Source organism: Lepisosteus platostomus, chromosome 14, assembly GCF_059453375.1.
Source record: "Lepisosteus platostomus isolate fLepPlt1 chromosome 14, fLepPlt1.hap1, whole genome shotgun sequence".
NCBI lineage: Eukaryota > Metazoa > Chordata > Actinopteri > Semionotiformes > Lepisosteidae > Lepisosteus > Lepisosteus platostomus.
This window is the reverse complement of record NC_142624.1, coordinates 17,690,995-17,716,798: the sequence shown is the minus strand read 5'-3', so window position 1 is coordinate 17,716,798 and position 25,804 is coordinate 17,690,995. Positions and strand designations below refer to the sequence as shown.

Sequence of the window (25,804 nt, the reverse complement as noted above, 5' to 3'; positions counted from 1 at the left end):
CACACACACTTGTACTGTTTATGACATTATGAAATGATTTTCAGGTGGCTGCTTATTCATGTATTTGAGTAATTTTATTTTTGACTACATGGATGCAAAGGCCAGATAAATTCTTACTCAGCTGCCAGTAAGAAAACTATCACAAGAAAATGATTCACTAAAAAAACCCCAACACCAGAACAATGGGTCAATGTTGTGAAAGAGATTTATATAATGGAAAAGATCATATTTTCTCTTAGGTTACAAGTGGAAAGGTTTAGAAAATACTGGCAAGCCTGGATTGGGTTTGTGGCTCCATTGAGACTTGATTTTCTTCTGTGAAAGAGAATGTCTTTTGTCTAAATTGTTGGTTGTTTGTTGTGATTTTGCTGATTATATTGCTAGATGTAACCTCCTATGACAGCATAATGTAAATAGTTAATTATATAATCATAAAATGAAAGATGAAAGCAGTAAATTGTTTAACTTTGCATATGTTGTATTTGTAAATCCTTTCATCGTTAAATAAAAAGTTAAAAAATAATTTCCATATTTATAAAACAATACAAGACAATGATGTAACAATGCAATGATTGTAAATCCCAAAATATTCTATACACTTATGAAGTTCCAGTACAAAGGTTGTACTGTATTTAATAATGATGGTTCACATGGTGAAAGGTTTTAACTGTAAGAAAATTACTAAATAATTTACCAACAACAGTAGCATTAAGAGAAAGCAATGATAATCAAGCAGCCATATCACCCTGCAACTCACAACTGGCAACCCACTAATGCTAAGCAGGTAGTTAGTACCTGGATGCTAACCTCCTGGGAAAACTATGTTAGCTGCTGGAAGAGGTGTTAGAGAGGCCAGTGGGTGACGGGGACACTATACTGTAAAAATGTGCCGTCCTTTGAATGAGATGTAAAAACCACGGTCCTGACTTTGGTTATGGTTATGGTTATTAAAAATCCCAGGGTGTTTCCCGAAAAGAGTAGGGGTGTTACTCCGGGGTTCCTGGCTAAATTTCCCATTGGCCTTTAACAAGCATGGCTTCCTAATAATCCCCAACTATGAATTGGCTCTGTCACTCTGCTCTCCTCTCCACTGATAGCTGGTGTTTAGTGTACTATGCTGCCATCGCATCATCCAGGTGGATGCTACACATTGGTGGTGGTTGAGGGGAGTCCCTATTATCTGTAAAGCGCTTTGAGCGGAATGTCCAGAAAAGTGCTAAATGAGTTCTATGTATATATGAGTGCTATATGAGGTACAGGTCCACAACAACACCTTGATCCAAAACACTGAGTAAAGGTGAGAGCAGAAATGTGGTGTATACGAGCAGAGGGCTAAGCAGAGAACACTGACCTGCTGGATGTCTAGGCTGGTGATGTCCATGTGGACCAGGCAGTTTTCCACACTGTCCATCATTCCATTGTCCTGGAAGTGAGAGAGCAGGTCCTTCATGACATGGACAGTGAGGCCATTCAGCCGGTCACTGAGGATGTATGGTTCTAGACACTCCAGGAACACTCCCCGGGCCACCGAGTTCTCTACCAGCTTGGGGTAGATTTGGTTAAAGAGTAGGTCCCTATGCAGGAAACAATGCAGTTAATCCATTTAAGCAAATATCTAAGGTGTCACAGAAGAAGCAGCACATACAGTAACACTAAACTAATGGAAGTCATTCTATACACCACACAAACCTTTCCATACTTAACATAAGGAACTGTTATATAAATAAAGTATTTCGTAAATGACAAACTATATAAATAAGGTAAAGAGTAAAGGACAAAGAAATGGGCTGGAAGGTACAGTTGTGTGCAAATGTTTAGGTACCCCTGGTTAAACTGCATATTTCAGTGGTTGGCACAACCTCTGCATGGCACAAACTTAAAAATGATATTTTTCTGCAAATATTAATGCATGATTAGTATTTACAGTTTTATAAATATTTAAGATCATAAGAGGTGAATAGGGCACATGAAAAAGTTTGGGAACACTGTCAATACTTAAAACACCTCTCGCAAAAATCACAGCTTCCTTAAGTTTCCTGTATCTTTCTATTCTTGCTTTTGGAATTTTTTCCCACTCTTCCTTGCAGAACTCTTCTCAGAGGTCTTGTTGTGTGCACTGTATGTTTCAGATTTTTAAAAGATTGTGAAGGCCAGGACCAGGTTTCACCCCTAGTCTTTTTTTGTGAAATGCCCTGGGATTTGTAATGACCATAGAGAGTCAGGACCTCGGTTTTACGTCTCATTCGAAGGACAGCACCTTTTTTACAGTATAGTCTCCCCATCACTATACTGGGGCATTAGGACCCACATGGACCGCAGGGTGAGCGCCCCCTGCTGGCCCCACTAACACCTCTTCCAGCAGCAACCTTAGTTTTTCCCAGGAGGTCTCCCATCCAGGTACTGACCAGGCTCATACCTGCTTAGCTTCAGTGGGTTGCCAGTTGTGAGTTGCAGGGTGATATGGCTGCTGGAAAGTAGGCAGAACAACAATCACAACCTGATCAGGTCTGGTCAGAGTACTTGTTTAACCCTGGAATTGCATTCACCTGACTTAATTTAAGGCCTAATGAGTCAATCAAGTTTTGATTTTTAAAAAGCTGTAATTAATCAAATGGAAGGGTTCCCAAACTTTAAAAATGGTAATTAATTGTAATTTTACATTATAATTTGCAGAAAGATGTTAGGTGTAACTTTGTACCATGTAGAGGTTGTCACTCAGTTAGAGATTTGATTAAACAATTTAACCAGGGATGCCTAAACTTTTGCACACAACTATATATAGTATCAAGCATGTGTGAGACAGCTCAGATCAAAGAGAAGTCATCTAGACACCCAATAACATCCTGTTCAGTTTTCAGTAATTTAACATTGGTTTATTACCAAATCAAACACACCTATCTCATTGTTTTACGTTTTACATTTAACCTACAGTACGTTGTTCTCTAATAATCAGTTGAAAATATCAGTGGCTCCTAACCTTGGTCTTGGAGGAACATTGTTGGACTTCATTCCAGCATAGCTCAAAATCTAGTGCTAAATGATAACTTTTTTGATCTTCTTGCTTGTTTAGATTTTTATTCTCATAATGTCTTCAGTTAGTCCTGACTGACAAAAATACCCTACTTCAATGGTACTATTTTGATCAACATTAGCATACAGAACATTACACAACCTCTCATCAACTCAAATGATATTATTTCTGACTGAACAGCTCTAACTAGTTGATCAATTGTTGATTAACTGAAATAGGTGGAAATGCAAAGACTCCTGTGATGATTTTTTTCCTTCTGCACTGGTCCAATTGGCTACACCTGAATACACATGAATTAGGGCAGTTCTCAGAAACTCAGAAATTGGTAACAGGCAAAAGCAAAATTGACAGATGTGCCCTGAAATTAATTTGCCCCTGATTCACAGAAAATGTCTGGAACAAAAGATACAGTATTCTTCCACGACCAGAGGAGACACTGGAATCTACTGTATATTAACTGAAATGTTGTGAGCAAAGTGTCAAATGAAAGAACATAACATTATTATAAGCTAAAATGCAATATTTCAAACAGCATTTTTTTGTCCTTCAAGTGGTACTATGCTTGCAATACACTAAAAAATATTAAAATTAGCAACAATTACTCAGAACAAAGCTGAAGTATCCACCTACCCCCCCTTCTGATTTCCTGTTATAAATGTCACCCTCTTCTATTAGCACCTGTCAGGCCAAGCTCCCAGATACTGCGTCTGCCCCATGATATGTTGGATATTTCAGTTTAGTATACCATTCTGCTTTTCTTAAGAATTTTTGAATGGTTGTAACTAGCATATAATTTACCTTGGTACTGTTCTGGCAAAACTGCACTGTCAGTTTGGAGATTCCCAGTACCTGTCAGCTAAGTGATATGGCCTACTGTCTAATCTGGGCCAAGGATAATAATCTGCTTTGTCAGTAAGGTCCTTTTCTGGTTCAGTTTTTTTCCCACTTTAACACATCTGCTCAAATTTATTTAGGCAATACAAATACAATTGGGTTTAAAAGCATCAAACTTCATTCTTGGTGAAGAAATCTAGGAAGAACACAACTGGACACACAGATAAATATAAAGAGTTTCCAATGGTCCTTTTCTTTTACAAAATAATAATTATTTCCATTATTTAAAATGAATATATTCTGTATCATTGCAATCTACAAAGCTACTTCTGAGATGGGCAGTGATAAATATTTTAAAGATTGTTCTTGTTCCAGATCATTTTTATGGTAGTAAGAATTTACAATTTTCAATTAAACTTTAAGCTATCAGAGAAGAAGAAATGAATACAGACCAAAGCTCTAAAATTCAGGCATCGATTTATCTTTGAACATTAAGATAAATTTAAGAGACATTATACTTGACTGTCTTCAATAAAGCTGAATAAAAATGAACAAAAAGTCCTTTTATTTTCATTCTTCTGACACGCACATTTTAACAGAGTCCATTAAACTCTGTGCAGAGCAACCTTTCTTATTGATCTGAAGAGTGGAGACCACAGATGAAAGGATGATGAAAGCTGCCTGCTCTGGGAAGCAAATTAGCCTTTGGAGTCAATACTGACCATAAAATGACTTTGTTTTCATGTTTGATTCACCCGTTTAGAGCTACTAGTGCAACACTAAAAATAAAACCAAAATAAGTGACTTAAGCCTGACATAACAGAAGTTGAAACACAAAACACAAGCAGCTGACATTATAGAAAATGGTACTAAGTTGTAATATTAAGCTGGCTGTAGTAAAGTTATCAATTGTAAGTGCTGATAAAAGCAGATACTTGACTAGATAAAATTCCAGAGGCAGGACGTGGGGGCAATATACTGCAGTACAATTCACTGTTTTTTATTTTACACAAACAGATGGTCATCAAACCCACAAAATACCAGAAAATTCAATTTTACATCTATGTAAACATGCATATACATAAAACAAAATTCAGATTTCGGCAAATTAATTCAATGAAAAACTGTGTTGTCTAACTTCAAGTCCCACAATGTCATATTAAGGCATCTGCCTCTTGAGTTAGAAGGCATGAACAAAGATGAAGACTAGAGAGCTGTCTATGACAGAAAAGCAAGTAATTGTAAGATAAGAGCAAATAAAATTCCAGTTGAAACCACTGCATGAAATGTCTTGTTGAAAAAAGTAAAATAAAAAGTACAGTGAGATAAGAGAGTAGGAATGAGCACTAACAGGCGAGAAGTACGTTTTGTTTAGATTAACAGTTTCAAAGGCTTAAAAATGTAACCTCATCAAAATGTGAAATGGGGATACCTGAAAGGAATTCAGACAGAGTGATGTCATTCTGTTAATATTAGTCACCAATACTTGATATCTGATGCTGCCAAACTCTGTTTAAAAAATATAGGAGATCAGACAGATTCTTAAATGCAGACAACACATGATGACATGTTTGGATATAACACTGTTGATAAAGGGAAAAAAGCATACGATGTCCTTATTGGTTTCTATTTGGGCTATAGACCCTCCAATTTGTTCTGAATCCCAAGTTTGTGAGTAATAATATTCAAAACTGTCAGTCCAACACCTCAAAACTGAAACCACTTTTTACTGAATTTACATAATTCCGAAGAGTCCTTGGGGAAAAATATACTTCTGGCAAAAAAATAAAAATAAATTACATGTCTGTAAATTCATATCCATGCCAGTTTTAATAGAAATTGGACACAGTGTTCAATGGACACCATGTTTTACCTTAAAGGTCAATTAATCAGAATGTAAAAATATTGTTTCCTAATGACATAAACTGATGTCCTTTTCACATTAAGACAAAATGCATGAAATGTCAATGTGGTTTGGAAAATAAGGGCAAGGACAGGCAGAACTGATTGTTCTGCCTCGCCAAGTAAAAAATAATAAATTTACAGCAGGCATTTTGCTTTCACTTAAGTAAATGCATTTCTACAGCATTGCATTTTTCTGCTATTGCGCCAGAGCATTAATGTTGTAGGATTCTAATCCCAATATGCAGGATATTTGTTTAAAATAACCTAAATACTCCGCTCACCCCATACATTTCAGTAGAAAAAATGTTGTTACTCTGACAAGTCTTTCTATTAGACACTTTTATCAGCCTGTGTTTTAAATAAAGCTGATATCAGCTCCTCTAGACAGTTAATTTCACACTGCCAGATCCAATCACCTTTCTCTGGATGCTACACAGCTATCAACCAGCACACAGTTACACTGATGTGCTCCAGACCAGCAAATCCAGGACCTTTCACGCACATAGATAATTGCCTCAGGAGAGAAATAAGGGCCTTCTGAACATTTCTGTCACAAAGACCTATTCCATTTTCTGTTTTTAAAAAAAGTTGAGACACTATCCCTTAGAAAGTCAATTTAGAAATTAAAAATGCAAGGAAAAGCACAAAGCTCAAATACATTCTCCACATCTTGAAATACTGAACATATGTTAAAAATCTGTAGAACACCATAAAACATTTTCTCACAACTGTCTAAAATGTCTATTTCCCAAAGGGATAGGTAATGGTCACAAGCAAGTTTCCATTAGATTTTTTTTAAATCTTAAAATGTAGGAAAAAAGTAAAACACTGTAACAATTTGAGAGTTGCACTTTAAATGAAAAATGTTTTAATGACAAGAGAACAAAAACAGGTGGAAGCAAAAGATCAATTAGGAAAAACCTGTACTGCAACTTGAAAAGCTAGAGTGAATATACAATGCAACTCAGACATTTTCTCAGAGTGAATTTTTCACATTTGTAAGCTAAGGCAAAGGGAGCCCTTTTGGTCTCCAAACGTTAATGGTTTTAAAGTACATAAGTTCAACACAGGGTAATGAAAGAATGCAAAGTTATTTGTTGAACATTTTCCTCACGACCTTCAAATAATGGAATGGCCTGCATAGTTTAATCAATTGTGTCAGAATGAACAGTGTATTAATGTTGTTACAATATTAAAACATTGGTTCTAAATCAAAACTTCGCATTCAGTAAATCAAGCCAGTAAGAATCAATAATAAATTGGAACAAATATAATAATCTTTTATAGGATTTCAACTATAAAAATCCCTTGCATTTATATAGTATTTTCCATCCCAAAAGATCTTTAAGCAACATTAATATTTGAAGTGATCCACTATAAACAACACTAATAGTGCATCCCCCATCTTAGTGACATGCAACAGCCATTATGCACCAGCAGAGCCATTAAACAGAAGATCAGGAAGAGAAGAGAGAAACTGCTTTACTAAGTAAACTAAGGTAAAAGAATGCTGACTGTGCAAGTCTATAGAATTTAGCTAGGACCTTGAGGTTCAAAACCCCAGTGCCATTAACAACCCCAATGCCCTTACAGTGCCACTGGACTTTAAATCTAATCAGAACCTTTTTTGAGTTTCAGTTTGTCCCACTAAAAAGATGGCACCTTATATAGTAGTCATGCTAACATCATTCCACACTGATTTGGATTTTTTTTATCCAGAGGGAAGAGTGCCATCTATTGGTCCACTGTGTGTGATATATTAATGGATGACAGTATTCTTTGGCAACACTAAAACTACAATTTACATATTTACTGTTAATTAGGAAATAAAATCTAAAACTGCAACACATAAAGACCAACTAAATAGAACATTAAAATGTTTTCAAATTATCCAAATTGATTTTTTTAACTGCTAACATTTTTACGTGATTCCAAATTAATTTTCCCTAACATGTGGTATTAAATCAGTATTTCACCTTTTTTATATCAATAACAGCAAGTGTTCTTGTTATGTATTCTTAGAAAAGGATCAAACATTCTAGCTTTTTATGAAGTATATAAACTTTATATAGGTAAAACAAACACATATAACACATTCCCAAATAACCACCGTAAGTTACCGAGTTAAAGACTTTGATGCATTAAATGTTTATGAAGACAGTTGAATACAGTGTGTACTTTGTTTTTATATACCACTACTATCTACCATGTAGTCTACCTTGTACATTAGGTATATATTACATATGAGACCGTATGGCTTTTAAGCCACTACAGTACAGTATATGTGAAATACATTTGTCATAATCAAATTGTTTCCTTAATACTTGTTTCTGTAAGTTGCATTATATTAGGTATATATTATGTTATATTTCTGTTTTTATTTTCAGATACCAAAATTTCTCTTTAGTTATAAAGTGGATTTAAGTGGATGTAAACATAACAGTAGAGAACAGATTAAATGAAGCAATCGTTTCACTAACATCTAATGCACCACAAGTGCCACCTATTGATCATCTTTGGCCAGTGAATTGCATACCGCAACACACCACACAACTTTTGCCGTATTAGGAAGAAACACTGGCGTGTTCTATAATGTCCGGAGTGTCAGTGCAGGTCTACATGTAATCTAGTGCTATCCTCCAGTTAAATCTGACTAGACATGCTTGAAATCAAGGATTCGACAGAACAGTAAAAGTAAAAAGTAAACATAAGGCCACATGAACCATCCATCCAACTTCTAACTGCTTTATCCAATTATGAGTTGCGGGTGAACCAGATCAAAAGGGCACGGGCACATAATCTCTATGCAGGCAGCACCCCAGGTCCAGATTTGACCTCTGGGCCAAAGTGCTGCGAATCAGGAATGCTAACCACTGCACCATCATGCTGCCCACACATGAATTAGGAGAATAAAATTAGAATGAAGTCTACATTCAGTTGGTTGTGTGTGCTTTACAAGAGTGCAAGAAAAGTATCACCTACTTAAAATAATGAGAAAAGAAATACAGGAGGAAGAAGCTACTTAATGAGAAATGACTTTCAGAACTGAGCAGCAGCATTAAGTGTTTAAGGTTATATGGGGAGTTGAAGAGAACATTTTTTAAGTTAGTTTTTTTAATGCTTTCTGCAATATATTGTTATGTACCTTCAACTGCAGGAGTTGGTATGTATGATCTGTACTTCAACCATCATACATGGTAAAGAGCAGTGAAGAACAGAGTAACTAGTGAATGTAGAGTGAATTGGCATGATTCTGTCATTGCATTAAAAGGAAAGCCCCCCCATATCCCTTTAACTGGTTCCACATGGGTCTGGCCACTCAAAATCCACAAACAAAATCCCAGTTTTTATCAGTATTCACACCCAGCATGGGGGGGGGGGGGGGGGGGTTACTCCAGATAAAAAGATATCAAGCCAGTTATATCATACAGGACCAAAATGCTTTGATTCCAGAAATATGTATAAGAAGTAAAAGCATTTGTTTTATTGTTCATCAACAGAAAACCATGGGCAAACTGAATGAGACAGAGCAGGTGCCTGAGGAACAGGAAATCCATGATAACTAAAACAGAAATTATTGTTAATGATTCAATCACGAAACAGCTTTCCAAACTGCATTTAAGGTGTATTTCAGAGATACCCTGTACCCTCCCATATTAAAATGATTAACCTCCAACATAATGTATCGTCTGTTTTTCTAAAAATGCTTCCGTGCTATAGGAGACGATATGCTACTGCATTTTGTTTGCTTGGTATTTTGTCACAAACATGTCATTCTGTGTCTGACAGGTTCCATATTAACTAAAACTGGTTACTTGTTTAAAGATTATATTATTAACTACAGAATATTAGCTACATTCTCACTGATTTCTTCATCTGTAAGATACTGTTAGAGTTTTAGGTGACTGAGAAGTGTCTCTTAGATTTTAGATAACTTTTGGAAGAGTAAACACTTCTAGCTTAAAAGCAGAGAGGATTTTTGCTCAGGTCTGGGGAGTCCATTCAGCAAAAACAATTGTAATACAATTGGTATTACCTTGGCATACCTAGGTGTGCTGTGGGTAATGATTGTCAATGAGCAGTACAGAAACACACAATATAAGATCACATTAGGAGCACATTAAGAGAGGGGAAACAAGGAGCAGAGAAGAACATTAATAGAGAAAAGAAGAAGAAGAACAAGAAAGAGCAGAAGAGTTGGGACTTGAAGCTTAGGTGAGAGCCCCTACTTCATGATTGTCCAAACAAAACCCAATTGGAGCTAAGCATTTGAACCTTGCTAGATAGAGCATTCTATTCTGTGTTTCTAGGAAACTTGGGCTTCCTGGGTAAAACCCCAGTTAGAAACACGTTTTCTGCTTAGGGTGCATTTTTATGGACAGAGATATAGGCTCCCATTTATTTTGTGGCATCTGGAGTGAGATTTAACTGCAGGTTGTATCACATTTATTTAAAAGGCAGCTTATCTCGTATTTGGCCTCTGTAGACATTATGAGTTTCATAGTTTCATACTTATAGACGTTTTCTGGATGATTAGAATTTTAGGCCACTGAAACGCCTTGTTGTTTCACCAGCAGCCATGTTACCCAGCAACTCACAACTGGCAACCCACCGAAGCTAAGCACGTGTGATCCTGGTCAGTAACTGGATGAGAGACCTCCTGGGAAAAACAGGTTGCTGCTGGAAGAGGTGTTAGTGGGGCCAGCAGGGGGCACTCACCCTGCAGTCTATGTGGGTCCTAATGCCCCAGTATGGTGACGGGGACATTATACTATAAAAAGGCACTGTCCAAACGCAGGGCGTTTCTTGAAAACAGTAGGGATGTAACCCAGATTTACCAATCACGGCTTCCTAATAATCCCATTCTATAAATTGGTTTCATCACTCTGTTCTCCTCCCCACTGATTATTATTGTTTGCAAATACTGTACATAGAGTAACTTGTGTGTTGTATGAGTTGAGTGTAGTGTAGTTTGTGTCTTGTCAGTGTAATAAATAAAGTGTGACTGGAATATTACTTTTCTCACCAAAGCTGTGCCAGAGAATAAAGAATTATACCAACTGCTTGGGTATATTCTGGAGAAATCTCTTACAAGTTGGGGGTTATGAATAATTATTTTACTTATTGACAAAACTGCTTAGTCAAATCCTGATTTTCTCCATTTTCGTAACCCCCGCATTAGTAACAATATTCTTTTGTTCTTTTCTACATTGCCGTTTTAACATGGACTGTTATTTGTCATTCTCTCTGTTCCAGAAAAAGACATCTGCTGCAAACAGATGCACTTGGACTTTTACTAATGAGCATCACAGCATTGAGCAACACTGATTTGCCTCCCAGGCATACCATCTTAAAATAAGCCATGAAAAGTCTTTTCTGACAGATTGAAACTGAACATAAAAATGTATATACTTATATTTTACCAAATTAAAATGAGCAGTATTTTAAAATTAATCTATCAGCTACGAGCAAAAACAAAGGTCTACACAGAGGTCCGATGTATGTAAAAAACTCTAGGCTATACTTAGAAAATGATTTTGAGGCAATGATATTTGATACACACAAGATAAATGAGGACACAAACTAATGAGCAGTATTTTTAACAATATAGCTCAACTGCACAACAAATCCCAGTGGAAGTTTTGAAGTTCAGTTTCAAATGTTTTGAAGTTAGCAGTCAGATCCACAACTGAAAATTAGAAACAACAAATACTGACCAAAGTCTGTTTTCATATCTATGTTTATTTGATCATCAAAATATTCATCATGAATAAATGAAGGTAAAGGATCTAGCACAACCATAAACTATGGAAATCAGTATGATAGAAGTGCTTCTTATTCCAATGAGTACCTCAGTTGAAAGACTAATTAAGAAAAGTAAGGGGGAGGTGGAGAGGAAAATACAGGAAATGTTATGTTGTTGTTTTTCACTTACGTCCTCTGGAGAAGGAGGCAGTAATCCACCATGACAGGTACCATGTCCTACAGAACAAACAGCAACATTAACAGTGTAAGGCTACACCCAGGAAGGACATTATTCAGAAAACTTTGAATCTTAAAATGAAACTTACTCAAGTAAAGTATGAGCATTTCTTTTTAAGGGTTTTTTGAAAGCTTTACAAAAATAGAACCACTTCTACAAGCTTAACAATGATGTGATTCCCGCAAAGCTTGATGTTACTATTATTACATTATTACATTATTATGTTACTAATTAATTTATTTTCTTAAGTCAAACAACTCTGGTCATCCACAGTACTGTCTACTTATGTTTTTACCACTCTGCATTTATCTAGTACACAGTAATTTACTGGCTTTTTCTGAAAGTGATATATATTTCGTTAATTTATAAATTATAGCTATATTCTACTTAATATCCAAAAGATTTGGAATCCCCAATTCTCACTTCACAATCTTGAAGCTTATTGCCTTAGCTCCTGAAATGTAGGAATACAAGTAGTAGTAATAAAAATAATAATAATAACATCTTTATTTTATATAGCACCTTTAAAGGTGGCTTTTCAAAGTGCTTTACAGAATGACACAACAACAATTAAAAAAATTCACAAGTTATGCACGATGAGAAAACACAGTTAGAGGAGACAGTTGATGGTGGTACTAAATACAGTAGGAGCTTAGGGGTAAAGAACAGAGCCAGTTAAGTAAAGACTCTCTAAAGAAGGTTTTGAGTCTGGATTTGAAGGAGTTTAGAGAAGGTGACTCTCTGATATCCTTGGGGATAGAGTTCCAGAGCTTTGGGACATAACAGGAGAAGGCCCTGTCACCCACAGATTGGAAATGGGCTTGGGGGACAGACAGGCAACCAGAATTAGAAGAGTGAAGGTTGCGAGGTGAGGAGTAGGGCGATAGTTTTATTTTTCTTTTGTGAAATGATATCCAAACATCTGGGAGATTTCCACTGGTGGATTATTCAAGCAACTCATGCTGGGACATTAACACCGACATGGCTTTTAAGACATGGGAACTCGAAAGTGACAAGCATGACAATTAACCATTTTGCCAGCCTCTGATTCAGTGACAAGTCCACTTCTACATCTTCTCTGAATGCGAATCTGTCTGACAGCAATCTACCTGTGCGCAAGGGTATGTGCTCTTGCTTTTGAAGCACCTCCGCATCGCTTAACCCCGATGGACAGCTGAAAACTCTGCCTGCCAAGTTCAGACAGGAGAGTTGGTACTTGAGCCTATATACATTGTGGGACTGGGTTTTCTGTTATGTGTCAACATTTTGTACACCTAAATTACTTGGACAGGTTAAAAGGTTAAAAATGTATTTTTTATCAGAATAGGTTTCTTATTGTGTAAAGATTGTTACACAATCTTTTGAAGGATTTGAATTTTTATAAAATGCACACCGAGTTCTATTTATTTAAGAACCTCAGAAAACAGGCTGATATTTTCTTTTTGATTTAATTAAAAAATAGCATACTCTCTAGTCTATCATTTTTTAATGGTTTAATTACTGTTTGATCTGGACTGATTAAAAGTAGTGCTAACGTTAAACACAGTTTCTCCTGTTTATGCTGTGAACAAAACTATATAGAGAAAAGGAAAACTGCAGAAAAGACTAAAATTTGCTTGAGCAGATAATGTTATGACATATGTGCAAGTAACTCTCCATTTAATCTGCTAAAGACTTAAATATCTAAAAATTCAAGTCATAAGCTAAAATCCACTGGCTTGTCACTGATTCAATTATATGATATTCACCAAGCCACTGTCTCCATCTCTGTAACCTCAAAATAACTTATGGCATTTGATTAAATATTTCCTGGTACAAAAAAATTATAAATTAGAGAAATCTGCATCACTAACTAATGGAGTACATTAGTATATCAGATTATTGACACTTTGACCTGAAGAATTTTGTTCACCTGCATGACAAAGATAAATGTGGATACCTGAAAATGCTGCTCCATTACTTGAATCTTCCCCTGCTCTGGGCACTTCTTAAGGGAACGATCTGCATACAGAAGAAGGATCTCGACCATCTAGAGGAAATTAAGACATTAAAATTAAAACTGTCAGTCTTCCTCAAATAGTCCTAATTGAAATGCATTTGACACAACACGTTTTTTTTTTCAATTAAACTAACCTTGTCGGCTACCACCCCTTTCTTCTTGCTTGGATCCCCATATAATCCTGAAAATAAAGCGAGAAAGTTAACAAATTAAGTTTTCCAGCTCTTATGAGTGTAATGCTTATGTATACATTAATTAATCTAATTAGTGAATGCCTACTTTTTAAGCCAAGCAAAACCCTTCTGTTGAATGGTGACTTCAATACTAACAGACCTCTCTGGATTTGTGTGAGTTGTGGTACGACTCCTCAACAATGTTCTGTGCTGGCACTGCTTTCCAAGAGCATGAGAGGTTTGCACCCATGCCCCATAACTTTAGACTGGCTACATAGCAGCCTTGGCTTCTCTAGGCCTTCTGTAGCAGAGACCACTCTTGCCTAGTAAATTCAAACCCTGCAAGTGGATGACAGGAGTTTGTTATAAGGTATTTGCTTGTGTTCCTGTGTTTCATATTGCCTTATCCAGACAGTTTGTAAAATGACTTCAGATTCAACATTTTTCCAGAATCTTTACATTAATCTCTGTACATTTTAAACTGTTATTACTGTTCACAGAATTCTTGCACTTGACATGGCTTAATTCACCCTTTCCTGAACTCCTACAGCAAGCAGAGCTAGTGCCATCTCTGGTGTGATCTTCTGCAGGTGAAATTTCACTGTTCAAATGAATAAAAAATTAGACTGCTCAAGTTTCAATTACTTATTCTATGTAAACACAAAGTAGTTGCTCTCTGAAAATGTTTTTCTTGTTCATTTTGGAGACCTTGATCGAAATTATTTTGAGATGCCAAAAACCATTTATTTTTTATTTTTATCTCTGCTCCAGAAAAATTACACATCTCCAACATTGCTCTGTTTTTGAGATTCTAACTGTATATTTAGGCTCAGATTTCAACTATGAATCTTACACAAATTAGTATTAGTAAATACTGATGTTTTGCTTCCCTTTACCACAAAAATATATAACTGTATTTTAGCTAGGATTATTTTTTTTCTGTCTGTGTCTCTCCTGACCCTCTGTGCTGCCAATTGGACACAGAATGGTTAATGGTTAAAGTCAGGAAGCCAGAGGGAAGGGAGGGGGGTCGTCTTCCGACCTCTGACAAAAAAGTCAAATAGGAATGGCTTAAACAACATACAGAGGCAAGTAGCTCACAGTTTAAGGTAACCTATCTTGTAAATTTTGCATTGTTGCTAATAGGTGAAGCTTTTGAAACGCAGTCTCAAAGACATGTGACCGATTTTTTGCCCTGTTTCGTTGGTTAAACTCAATGATCCGTGTTACCGCCATGTTAACTGGAATGTGAAGTTTTTAGTTCAGTTTGAATTTTAACTGTACGTACTGTCTGAGTATTTGGCCAGGACTTTAAATAGATGGAGTGCAAAACGTTTCAGTGGCGTCTTCTCCACTTTAACGGGACCCTCCTCATGGAAGAATTTTCACCTTGAACATTTGCCCAGCAACTAACATGCAGACACAAACTGAATAACAATATAAAGTGTATTTGCAAGAAAGGCGATTACAAACATTCAAAAAACGTACTTGCAAGATCAAGATTACAGTAATACACTGTGTGGTGTAATGCAGGGGAGTGTCTGTGTGAGGGGCAGAGACTCAGATTAAGGGAGACACATTGCCGTGGAAGCCACAACTGACATGCATAAGTATGGCTGGTGTGGGAGTGGTTTAAAACTAGACTGAATATTTCCTGGGGGAATAGGTTTTAAAGCCACTGCTGTGGCTGCAGTGGTGAGAGGACGAATATGGAGGCTCTCCTGTGAGAGATCCAGACTGAAGCATGACAGTAGTTGGTGTGAGACGCTACTAGCCAGGGAGGTGCTAGGAGAACATGCCGTCGTGTATGAGTGAACAAAGACTTGATTAGCCACTGCAGTAATCCCGTGAGGGGATGGACAGGAACGACCTAGAGGGATCCTCCCCCTGGCAATATATGATATCGGGGAAGCGAGTACTAACTACACCCTCTGGGAGATGGTAGCTGGACAGAGTGAGATACACTGGAGGTTGTGAGTTCACAACCTAGGGGCATGAAAGTGAAGCACCAGAGAGGTTGTGAGTGTGAGTTTGTAGAGAGGGACAGTGTGTTGGGTCTCGGCACAGTGTTCAGTGCAGAAGGGACTCGTGATGTAGGTAGTGTGTGTTTGTATAGCCCAACCTGGTGGCGTCAGGAGGGGACGTCAGGGCTGGAGGTGGATCTAGGAGTCTGAGGCACTGGTTGTGTATGAGACAGTGGCTTAATGGAGCACAAGCAGGAGGCTCTATGTTGGTGTCTGGAACCAGGAGGTTCCTAGCACTGAGGACAACAGGATGAACTAGGTGAACTTGAGACTCGAAATGCAACGGGCCCAGAAGTAACGGAATGTGGAGTCATGTATCCTGTTACCCCAAGGAGGGGGTCAGTGTGATCACCACTCTCTGAGGAGAATGTGGGTTAAGAAGAAGAAAAGGACCCCAAAAGAGCTTAAAAAGTGGCATGACAGGGGCGAATGGCAGCCTGACCACGCCCAAGATGGTGTTCAACCCCGTGACACCACAACTGTTATATTAAAACTATCTATGGACACTACACTTGTGAGAGACGCTGCCCACTAACCCCCTTACAAGAAAACTTCACTGGACCAATGTCACGTAGCTGATTCAGAGCTCGATACAATTTTATCTTGCCTCATGAAACCAAAAATCCAGTTTTGTTAACAATTTACTAAAATTTATCCATCTGAGTAATCTTACTGTGTTAAATAGTGCCCAGTGCTCACTCAATCTTCACACTCCCAGTTTAATAAAAACTGTGTTGTGTTGTGTTTTCAGGTGTGAAATATCTTTAACTGTTAATACAATGACAAATATAATTGTGATTCTCTCACAATAAAATACTATGTAAACTATATTCACATTTCTGATAATCGTACTTAACAAATATTAATATTAATGTAAATAATAACATAATAACATGAATGAACCTCCAGACCATTTCCAGGATGCTCGGAAAGAGAACGGGAGGGATTGTTTCGTGCCAGCCAGCTAGCACATTATCACACTGTAGTAGGGGGAAGAGAAACTGGGTGTGGGCTTTTATTTCACTCTCCATCACCTTTCCCAACCCCCACCCCCCCGGACAGACAAAGGTAATAAAAATTGATTCAAAGGGGAGCAGTGTGTTAATACAAACTCTGCTAACAGAGCCGCTTGTAAGAGCAAGGTGACTTGCTGCTTAATTAAATCAAAAGCTCCACCCACGCAAATCCCATGAAGTCAGATCCACAGATATACTGACACAGTAGCATACATGTCAATGAACCGAAGTGTGACTGTATACTATAAAAATATACCATATATACAACCATATGGTTTTAAAGCCACTACAGTAAGTGTGAAAATTTTTTACAGATTGTGGTTAAACACTCTGCTGGTACAGATGGGATATTTTGCAGTTTATTACTGAACAGCCACCTTTACTACTCCACGTTCTCTCCCGCTCACAAGGATGAAGTCGTACAGCTGCTGAGGTGGTGTCATAGCAATAACCTGGACTTGAACGTGAGTAAAACAAAAGAACAGCAGACCTTTGGAGACACAGGCCGCACACCCACAGCCCACTCAGTATTGATGGAATAGAAGTGGAAAGAGTCACAAGCTTTAGGTTGGTGGGGGATGCCACTATCTGTGTTTGTGAATTTCTATCCCTGCACGATCAGGAGCATTCTCACCAACGGGATCACTGTGTGGTACAGCAACACCTCTTCTCAAGAGAGAAAGGGACTGCAGAGAATGGTGAATGTGGCCCAGAAGATCATCAGCTGTGGTCTCACAGAGACTAAACAGCTCTATGAGGACCTCTACCATGGTAGAATTCTGGCCATCAAAGAGGACAGACACCACCCCGGGCATGAGCTCTTCACCCCACTGCCCACGGGCAAGAGATACAAGAGCATACGGACACTTACCACCAGATTCTTCAATAGCTTTGACCCACAAGCAGTGCGATTGGCAAACACATTTGGCCATGCCCCTCGGACCACACCTACACCATCCACCTCATTGTAATTTTATTTATTGCAGTCATTGTTTACATTCAAACTGTTTACTTGTAAATTGTCTACTGTTTGTGTATTGTCTTGATGGACTGTCTGCACTTTGTGTTTTTACACTTTTTTTTTTAACAATCGAGAGAATTTCTGTAAGTAAGAATTCCATTGTACCAGTACATGTACCGGTTACATAAAGTTCAAGTTCAACTGAATATTTTTAAAAACATGCAGTAACACACAGCGTGCGCACCACAACGTACTGCATTATCCTCTGTGTATTCTGAATGGCTGGATCAGTATAAATAGGGAGCAGCTTTGCTCCCTGTGATCTGTGCAACTGCTTGCCATCCCATTCAAAGGGGGTAGTCATGTGCTCTCTACTTCTCTTAATGTTACAGAAACCATGAGCCACTGTTTGCTAAAGAAAATATTTTTTAGGGAAAACAAAATCATTATTCAATGACAACCGAATATACTATAATGTGGTTTAAAAATCAGAAGACAACAAACATTTTTCCCCACCCACTAATAATCAATTGCTTCCTAACATCTTGGTTCAAATCAATGACTATGGGGAGGTGGGAGAATGAGAACAAGAAGACACACTCCACTGGTGAGTTGAGTCACAAATCTTTTCACATGATAGAACCTCCAAATTGATTTACAGCAATACACACTACACTTATAGCACTGGCTAATGCCAGAGACATGTGAATAAGCAACATCTAAGCAAGCCTGAAAGTGAAGAGCAAGTCACAATAATTGCTGTTTCATCAGGAGAGCCCTGGCTGCCTAAAAGCAACATTACTTAGAAGCACTCTCCAAATTGTACAGTTCTACTTGAGGAATCCTGGTCACAAACAGCTAGTGACACGACACATGTAGACAAAGGATCTAAGCCTCCACTTAAAGCAATCACCTTTACAGATTGAACCACTCAGGAGATCACATTTCAGATTTTATTTCTGATTTGGAAAAAGGCAGTATTTTTAAGCAAAAATACTGATCTATTCAGTTAAAAATTTAGAGATTATTTAAATTTAAGGTTAAAGAACAGAACAAAATGGTAATGTTGCTTTGGGCTGGACAGCTTGAACAGTTTGTTAGCAAGTCATCATTAATACATTCCTGTGAGAAAGAATGATTGAAATACGATGATAAAATTATTTTTTTGTGATACATGATATATTGTATATGTATATGTGATATATATGAATACATTTTCATAATAACTGTTTCCAACCAGCTTCCCAACTTTGAACAAAGGGTAAAAAATGATTACCTTTCACTAGACAGGATAATGCACAAGAATGACCTCTTCTTCTACTTTCTTTAATAACTTAAATAATAGGGGGATGTCACATTGTGATAGTACCTGTTCTGGTTTTGCCTTTGGTAAATATCCAGTTTCATATTATTCCTTTTTATTTGATCACCTTTAGGAAACAAAAATTGCCCCACCAGTCCATCTTATCCAGCACTCTGTAAGCATTTTTTGTGAGAATCACCTTGGTGTGATAATTACAGAAGGCACGGACAGCTTGTCACATGTGACTTCCTTAGCTCATCACATCTCCAGTTCCCTGAATCAATTAATGACTCAATCACTCAGACAGAGCTCTTCAGAGGCTCACCGTACTTGTCACAGGTGTGAAAAAATGTTCTAAGCAAGGCATATTAGGAACTTGTTTTCATATATCTACGAGGAAGTTAACTAAAGATCACAAAGTAGGAGGAAAAGACAGCACAGGTCTCGTGATAAGGAAGCTTCAGCAAAAATCTCAGAGAGCCTCACAATCCTTCTATTGACAAAGTGTGAAATTTCCTACACAGCAAAGACAGACACCCAGTCTGGGAACCAATGTGGCAGATCAGTTAGCACACATGAGACCTCTGCCTTAGAGGTTTAATCACTTGCTATTGTTAAGATTTCACATGCTCTTTTTAACATAATTTATATATTAATCTGGCTTCTGTTTAGTTTTATACATTTATGGGTATTTTTGCTTTTAAATACATTACGATACTGTGTGGTTTTAAAGCCAGTACAGTATCTCGGGAATGAAAGCAGCGCAAATGCTACTTTCAACTGCACAAACCAGCTTAAACAGAGCACTCATGAATGCAGTGGTTTTCATCATTTGTGCTGTTTGAAGGAGGGCAACTTCACAGAGCTGACACTAGCTACTACAGAAAACCAAACTAGATGCACTGCAATCACTTAGTTGCTGACCAGCTTACAGAAGCTTTTCAAACTATTGCATCACCATCGTATTGGGGACATGTCAGATATTAAACTGAGAAGAATGTATTTTTTATTAATATTCATCTCTTTAGCTGGCCTAGGGGTCACTTTATTGGTTGTTACATTTTCCATTACACCACAAAGTGGCAACATAAAGAAAAGAATAAAAAAAGGGCAACAAAAAACAAATATAACTTTTTGAAATTAAAAGTATGAAAAATATACATTTTTGCTTTTAAAAAATAGTATCTAAAAGCAAATATACACATAAAATATAGTAAATAATATAAATACTATATAAGAATTTGTATTTTTGTATGTTTGTATTTTGTATGTTTGTAATGGCAGACCCTGCGCTCTGACCCCAAGCTTCTCTCCCTGTCTGTGTCTGTGTCTCCATGGAGAAAAAGCTGGGGTATGCGAAAAGACGAATTCCTAATGCAAGAAATTGTACAGGGCTAATAAAGAAACATTATTACATTATTATTATTAAGTACATGGCCATGATTTGACACGAATAATCCCCGTCTATAAATTAGCTTCATCACTCTGTTCTTCTCCCCACTGATGTGTGGTGAGCGCACTGGCGCACTATGGCTGCCGTCGCATCATCCAGGTGGATGCTGCACAATGGAGTCCCCATTACCTGTAAAGCACTTTGAGTGGAGTGTCCAGAAAAGTGCTATATAAGTGTAAGGAATTATTATTATTATTTTTTATTAATTGATGGCATAATTTGTCTTACATAGTTTTAAGTCACATTGTTACTTAAATTAACATAAAGACAAAATATAAATTATTTGAATGCGGAAGTTAACCTGAAAAAATGTGTTCACAACTGACGATACAATAAACTATTGTTTTATATATCCAGAGTAATCTTCTTTTGTGAAACAGCCCCAGAGTGTAAAGTTTAGTACAGTAGCTCTATAAGATGCTGGTTCATTCACGTTATTGCTACTTTTATTACTAATATTAATTAAATATTTAACACTAACATCTAATGCACCACAAGTGCATCCTGTCAATCTTCTTTGGGCAGTGAAAGGTTAAACTCAGTAAGCCGAATTTCACCATGGGATATCACACTTAGTTTACCGCAAACATGAGTTCTGACATGTTTTCAAGATGACTACATCTGTATGTCTTCTACAAGACAATATGAGGAAGCAAAAAAAGTAAACTGAATGCTTGGGTATATAGTAGAAAGTAAGGAATTGAATCCAGAAAAGATATGCTTCATCTCTACAGTGCACTAATAAGACCTCATCTAGAAAGCTGTGCTCGGTTCTGGTTACCATACCGCAGCCACCAAGATATAATGTAATAGCCTTAGAGAGAGTTCAAAGAAGGGCAACAAAAATGATTTCTGGTCTCAGGAGACCGTCTTATACAGACAAGTTGAAGGAGATACTGTAAATGTCTTTGGTCTCTAACAAAGGAGATTCTGATCCTTGCATACAAAATCCTAAGGAGTAGGCAGGTTCAACCCAGGGGAACAATTTCACACGCATAAGTGAAACATGGGTACTTGGTCACAATATAAAACTTAAGGTTTCATTTAGGACAGAAAAAACACCTCCTTAATTTACTTTCATAAGTAACCTGGTTGGGAAGGCTCAAACTCGAGGCACATTTATGAAACAGCTGGTAAAAAATTTATATTCACTTGGCTACTAAACTACTAAATGAGCCAAATGGACTGTTCTCTCTCATTTGCAGACATTCCCTCTCATTTGTAATATTAATAAGACTAATTTACTTGTTAAGCAAGGAATTTAAATGTTTTTATTACCAGAGAACTTAATAATAGTACTAAGAAAGCTCACTGCAGGGTACTTACCCACCACGGCCTTAGCAGTGCCTTCGTGGAATGACCACGCCAGCGCCAACGCCTCCACAAACTTCTCTTGCTTCATTAAGTAATCCACACGCTGCAATAAAGCAATACCAATTGTCATTCCAGCAGGGTAAGTGCATTCACAGAAAATGTTATTTGAATGTTTTGTGACAAATCCATCATGTAGCTCAAACCAGGTAACCTATCCACCCATCTAGAATAAATTGAAATCTTAAGGTAACATTGTGCACCAAGATCTAAATCTGCACTTTTTTCAGTTAAGAACATACTGTATGACGATGTTTTTTAATTTATCATGCATATAAAGATAATATATAAGCCTGTATCATGTATCACCTAGGCATGGACATATATAGGAGGACCTTTATACACGCAGCTGTAAAAACTTGGCAAGTTTTTATAAGTTTTTAATTTGACTCACATTAGTTACAAACATAAAGGTAACCAGGTGGATAATAATTAATGTTATGACTAAAAAAAAGAAAGTAATTTCTTTCTAAGAACATTATCTGTAATGTATTATATATTGATAATTTACAGGTAGGAGACAGAAAATGGAAACATGCATGCTTAGGATCACATATAAATGTGCTGGACTGTCCTGGTTGCCTATAATGATGGTTTCCATGGCTAGGAGCCCTCGGTGACTTTGAAAAGGGGTGACTGTTCAAAGGCTTATATATTATCTTAATATGCATGATAAATTGAATTAGGAATTCAGCATTAACTTACAAGAGCAACAGTGTCTAAAGTGAAGTCAGCTTCATGACAGAAGCACAAACTTCGGGACTGTGTTAATCACGCATTTATTTAAAGTGGAAGGCAAACCAGGCATGCAAATGCAGATAAATTCCAGATCAAAGACATATCATCTACTGAAAACTCTAAAAAGTAGTATACAAACTGCTCACTTGGCAATACATGTTTTTCCATCCAAAGAACATGGGCAGTGGACTACAGAGCAGTGGGAAAATGTGATGTGGTCGGATGAATCATGCTTCACCAGTGTTACTTCTAACACTGAACTGTTGTGATGGCTCTGTTACATTGATGGTGCAAGCATTCATTTAGAAATCAAGGCCTATGCTAATTGTTACTTAATAACACAGTGATCACTTTCCTGGAAAGGTGTCTTGCAGGATGACACTAAAGCCCCCACTAAAGATCACATGTGGACACCGAAAGGCTTGATGAGCATGTTACTGATGTTATCCATATGCCATAGACTTCCCAGTCACCTGATCTGAACCAAACTGAGCATTTACAGGATATTCTGCAATGATGCCTGAGATAGCGTTTTCCACTTCTATCAACCAGGCACGAGTCAATTGACTTTCTCAAGGAAGAATGGCTCCATATCGTTTCTGCAGAATTGCAAACACTGGTAGACTCTATGCCACAGCATGTACAGGCCACACTGGATGCACATAATGGACCAACACCTGATTAAGTGACTTTACCTTGGTGTTTCCATTTTTGTCTATTACTTATATAGTATTTTCTATTACTTTATATGGTATCTTTCTCTGCCAATAACTGCTCCACAAAAGCACAAAGTGTATAAAGAAATTACTTTAGAAGGGAACACTTTGTAATTAAAACAAATGTAAGATACATAGCTTTACTACATGATATATGTATATAATTCCTGGGAAGTACATGACTATTACATCATATGCATATTGAAAAAAACACTAAAAACTCCTATTCAATTATATTTCCATTCCCTGCAGGCAAGAAGTCCTCTAATAAAAAAAAGTAGGCAAAGCCTCCAAAAAATATATTTCTACTGTATAAACTTCTATACGTACAGTATATATAGTTTATACAAAGTTATGAAAAAGTTAAAGCACTGCAAATTTTGAAGGAGAAATCAACTGTGTTAAAGGTAGTAAATAACAACAGCCCGATAAAGTACAGCATACTTTACTGCAACAAAGACTGTAATCCTGTCATGTAAGGTTATCTTACCTCTCTCCAGCTTCTCAGAGTCAAAATATGAACTGACTGTGGAGAAAAAAAAGAATATTAGCTGACCATTACAACATTATTCCTTTCAAAACAGAAAAGTTGCACCAAAATATGTTTTGTTCTTTATAATTAAGACATCTCCCCAAGTGGTATGGAATGTGATAGCCTGAAATTCAACTATATTGCCTTAATCAAAAATGAACCTTTCTTTTTTTTTTGAAAAAAAAAAGGGAGATATTTTTATGGCAAGATGAAGCAATCAATTAACTCTGTATTAGTTTAAGAGTCACTTCCTTTTGAGTTCAAAATTAATTGCACATTTTTTAATCCATGATTTGCTGTTTTGCATGACAAGCAAAAATGTCAAAGCGTGTGCAGAACTCTACAGAGCACGTAATGAAACTGTTTGAAAATAGCTTTAAGACTGACAGTTGGTGCTCATTAAAGCACTGATAAGCATTAATTATAAAAGTCACTCAATACACCCCTACTGCGTTTAATAGGGCAGCTGCTTCTTCCCTTTGGAACTGAAATGTGGATTGACTGAATTGATTGAATATTGGCATGAAGCATCTCTGTGTTTAGTGTTTTTTGTTTTCAAAATAGAAACTAACACACTGTAGTACATCATTTTAGTAGACTTTTAGTTGGCTTTTCTCTTTGCATTTATCAGTAACCATAAAAAGGATGCTCTTAAAATTCTAACCTCCTCAAGGCACCACCTTATTGTCAATTGCCAAGAAACTACACAGGAATGTAGTTTAATTTCAGAAAACACATTTCAAAACAGTTTAAATTGAGGCATTTTTTTCATTATTGTTATAGCTTTCAGAGATGGATCCAGTGAAGTAGAAAGCTGTGGCCAAACTCTATACAAGCAATAAAATTATAAATATGGAGAAAGCCTCTTGAAATGGGAAAATCACTTCCTCTGGGATTTGTAGCACGCTGTTTGACACCATGTAATATATGCCTTTATGAGCTATTGTATGACTGATACAAGCTAGAACCATAAATGTGTCATATCAAAAACTAGAAACATTTCTAATCAACTAGCACAGATTTCATTTTTTTACAAAGAAACCACCTGATTAAAATGTATACGTTTCATGTTCTGTTACCTCAGCCACCTTAAGTATGATTCCCCTAGCTTAGTGCTGAGTACACAGTTGTTCATATTTATTAGCTTCAATTAAGTGTCTCTTGTCAACTGATACTGATTTATTCCAAGCAATAAAAAAGGTCACATTCCTGTAGAATTGTATTGTGTATGTTGCAACCAAAAATATTTTGCAAAGTAAAGAACATGTTCCAGATAACCCAGATTACTTGCTAATGATACTGCATTCATCATATACGCCAGTGTCAGCGGTGAAAATAATCAGGGTGCACACTATGCCAACAAGTATACAAAGTCAAAACGAAAGCACAGATAACTAAAATATTTTAACTTTTCCTAGCACAAAAATAAACTACACTTATTACTTTTATACAAATATTCTTCACACTTGAACTGATTTGTGAAGATGTTTACTATACTTGTTTATGACAACTGGTGTTGTTGCCATACATAAATAACAGTGTCTTAGTGTGAAGAATGTAATGGGAGCACATTCTCTGCAAATGCTCTGCAAGTGTGACATCCCCAGCTCTTACCCCCTTACTTTCCTCGCTCAAACTACTTTCCACTAATGTATCACGTCACAATTTGGTCTACTATTTTTGAGCCACTCAGTTTTGTACCCCTTAGGGGATCCTTCCACCTTCATATCTTACATGGTATCAACTCTCACACACACAACTTTCC

At 37.0% G+C, this 25,804-nt stretch overlaps 1 protein-coding gene across 1 annotated transcript in view; it reads right to left on the bottom strand.

Annotated features, from left to right (window-relative positions):
• The window catches only part of vps8 (VPS8 subunit of CORVET complex), a 387,878-nt gene that overhangs the window by 316,290 nt on the left and 45,784 nt on the right, over positions 1–25,804 (bottom strand). Inside the window, exons 16-21 of the mRNA XM_088607294.1 lie at positions 23,998–24,033; positions 22,009–22,099; positions 13,887–13,933; positions 13,693–13,782; positions 11,706–11,752; positions 1,352–1,574 (exon numbers count right to left, since the gene is read on the bottom strand). Coding sequence (XP_088463420.1) covers positions 1,352–1,574; positions 11,706–11,752; positions 13,693–13,782; positions 13,887–13,933; positions 22,009–22,099; positions 23,998–24,033 — 534 coding nt within the window. The remainder of the gene's footprint in view (positions 1–1,351; positions 1,575–11,705; positions 11,753–13,692; positions 13,783–13,886; positions 13,934–22,008; positions 22,100–23,997; positions 24,034–25,804) is intronic.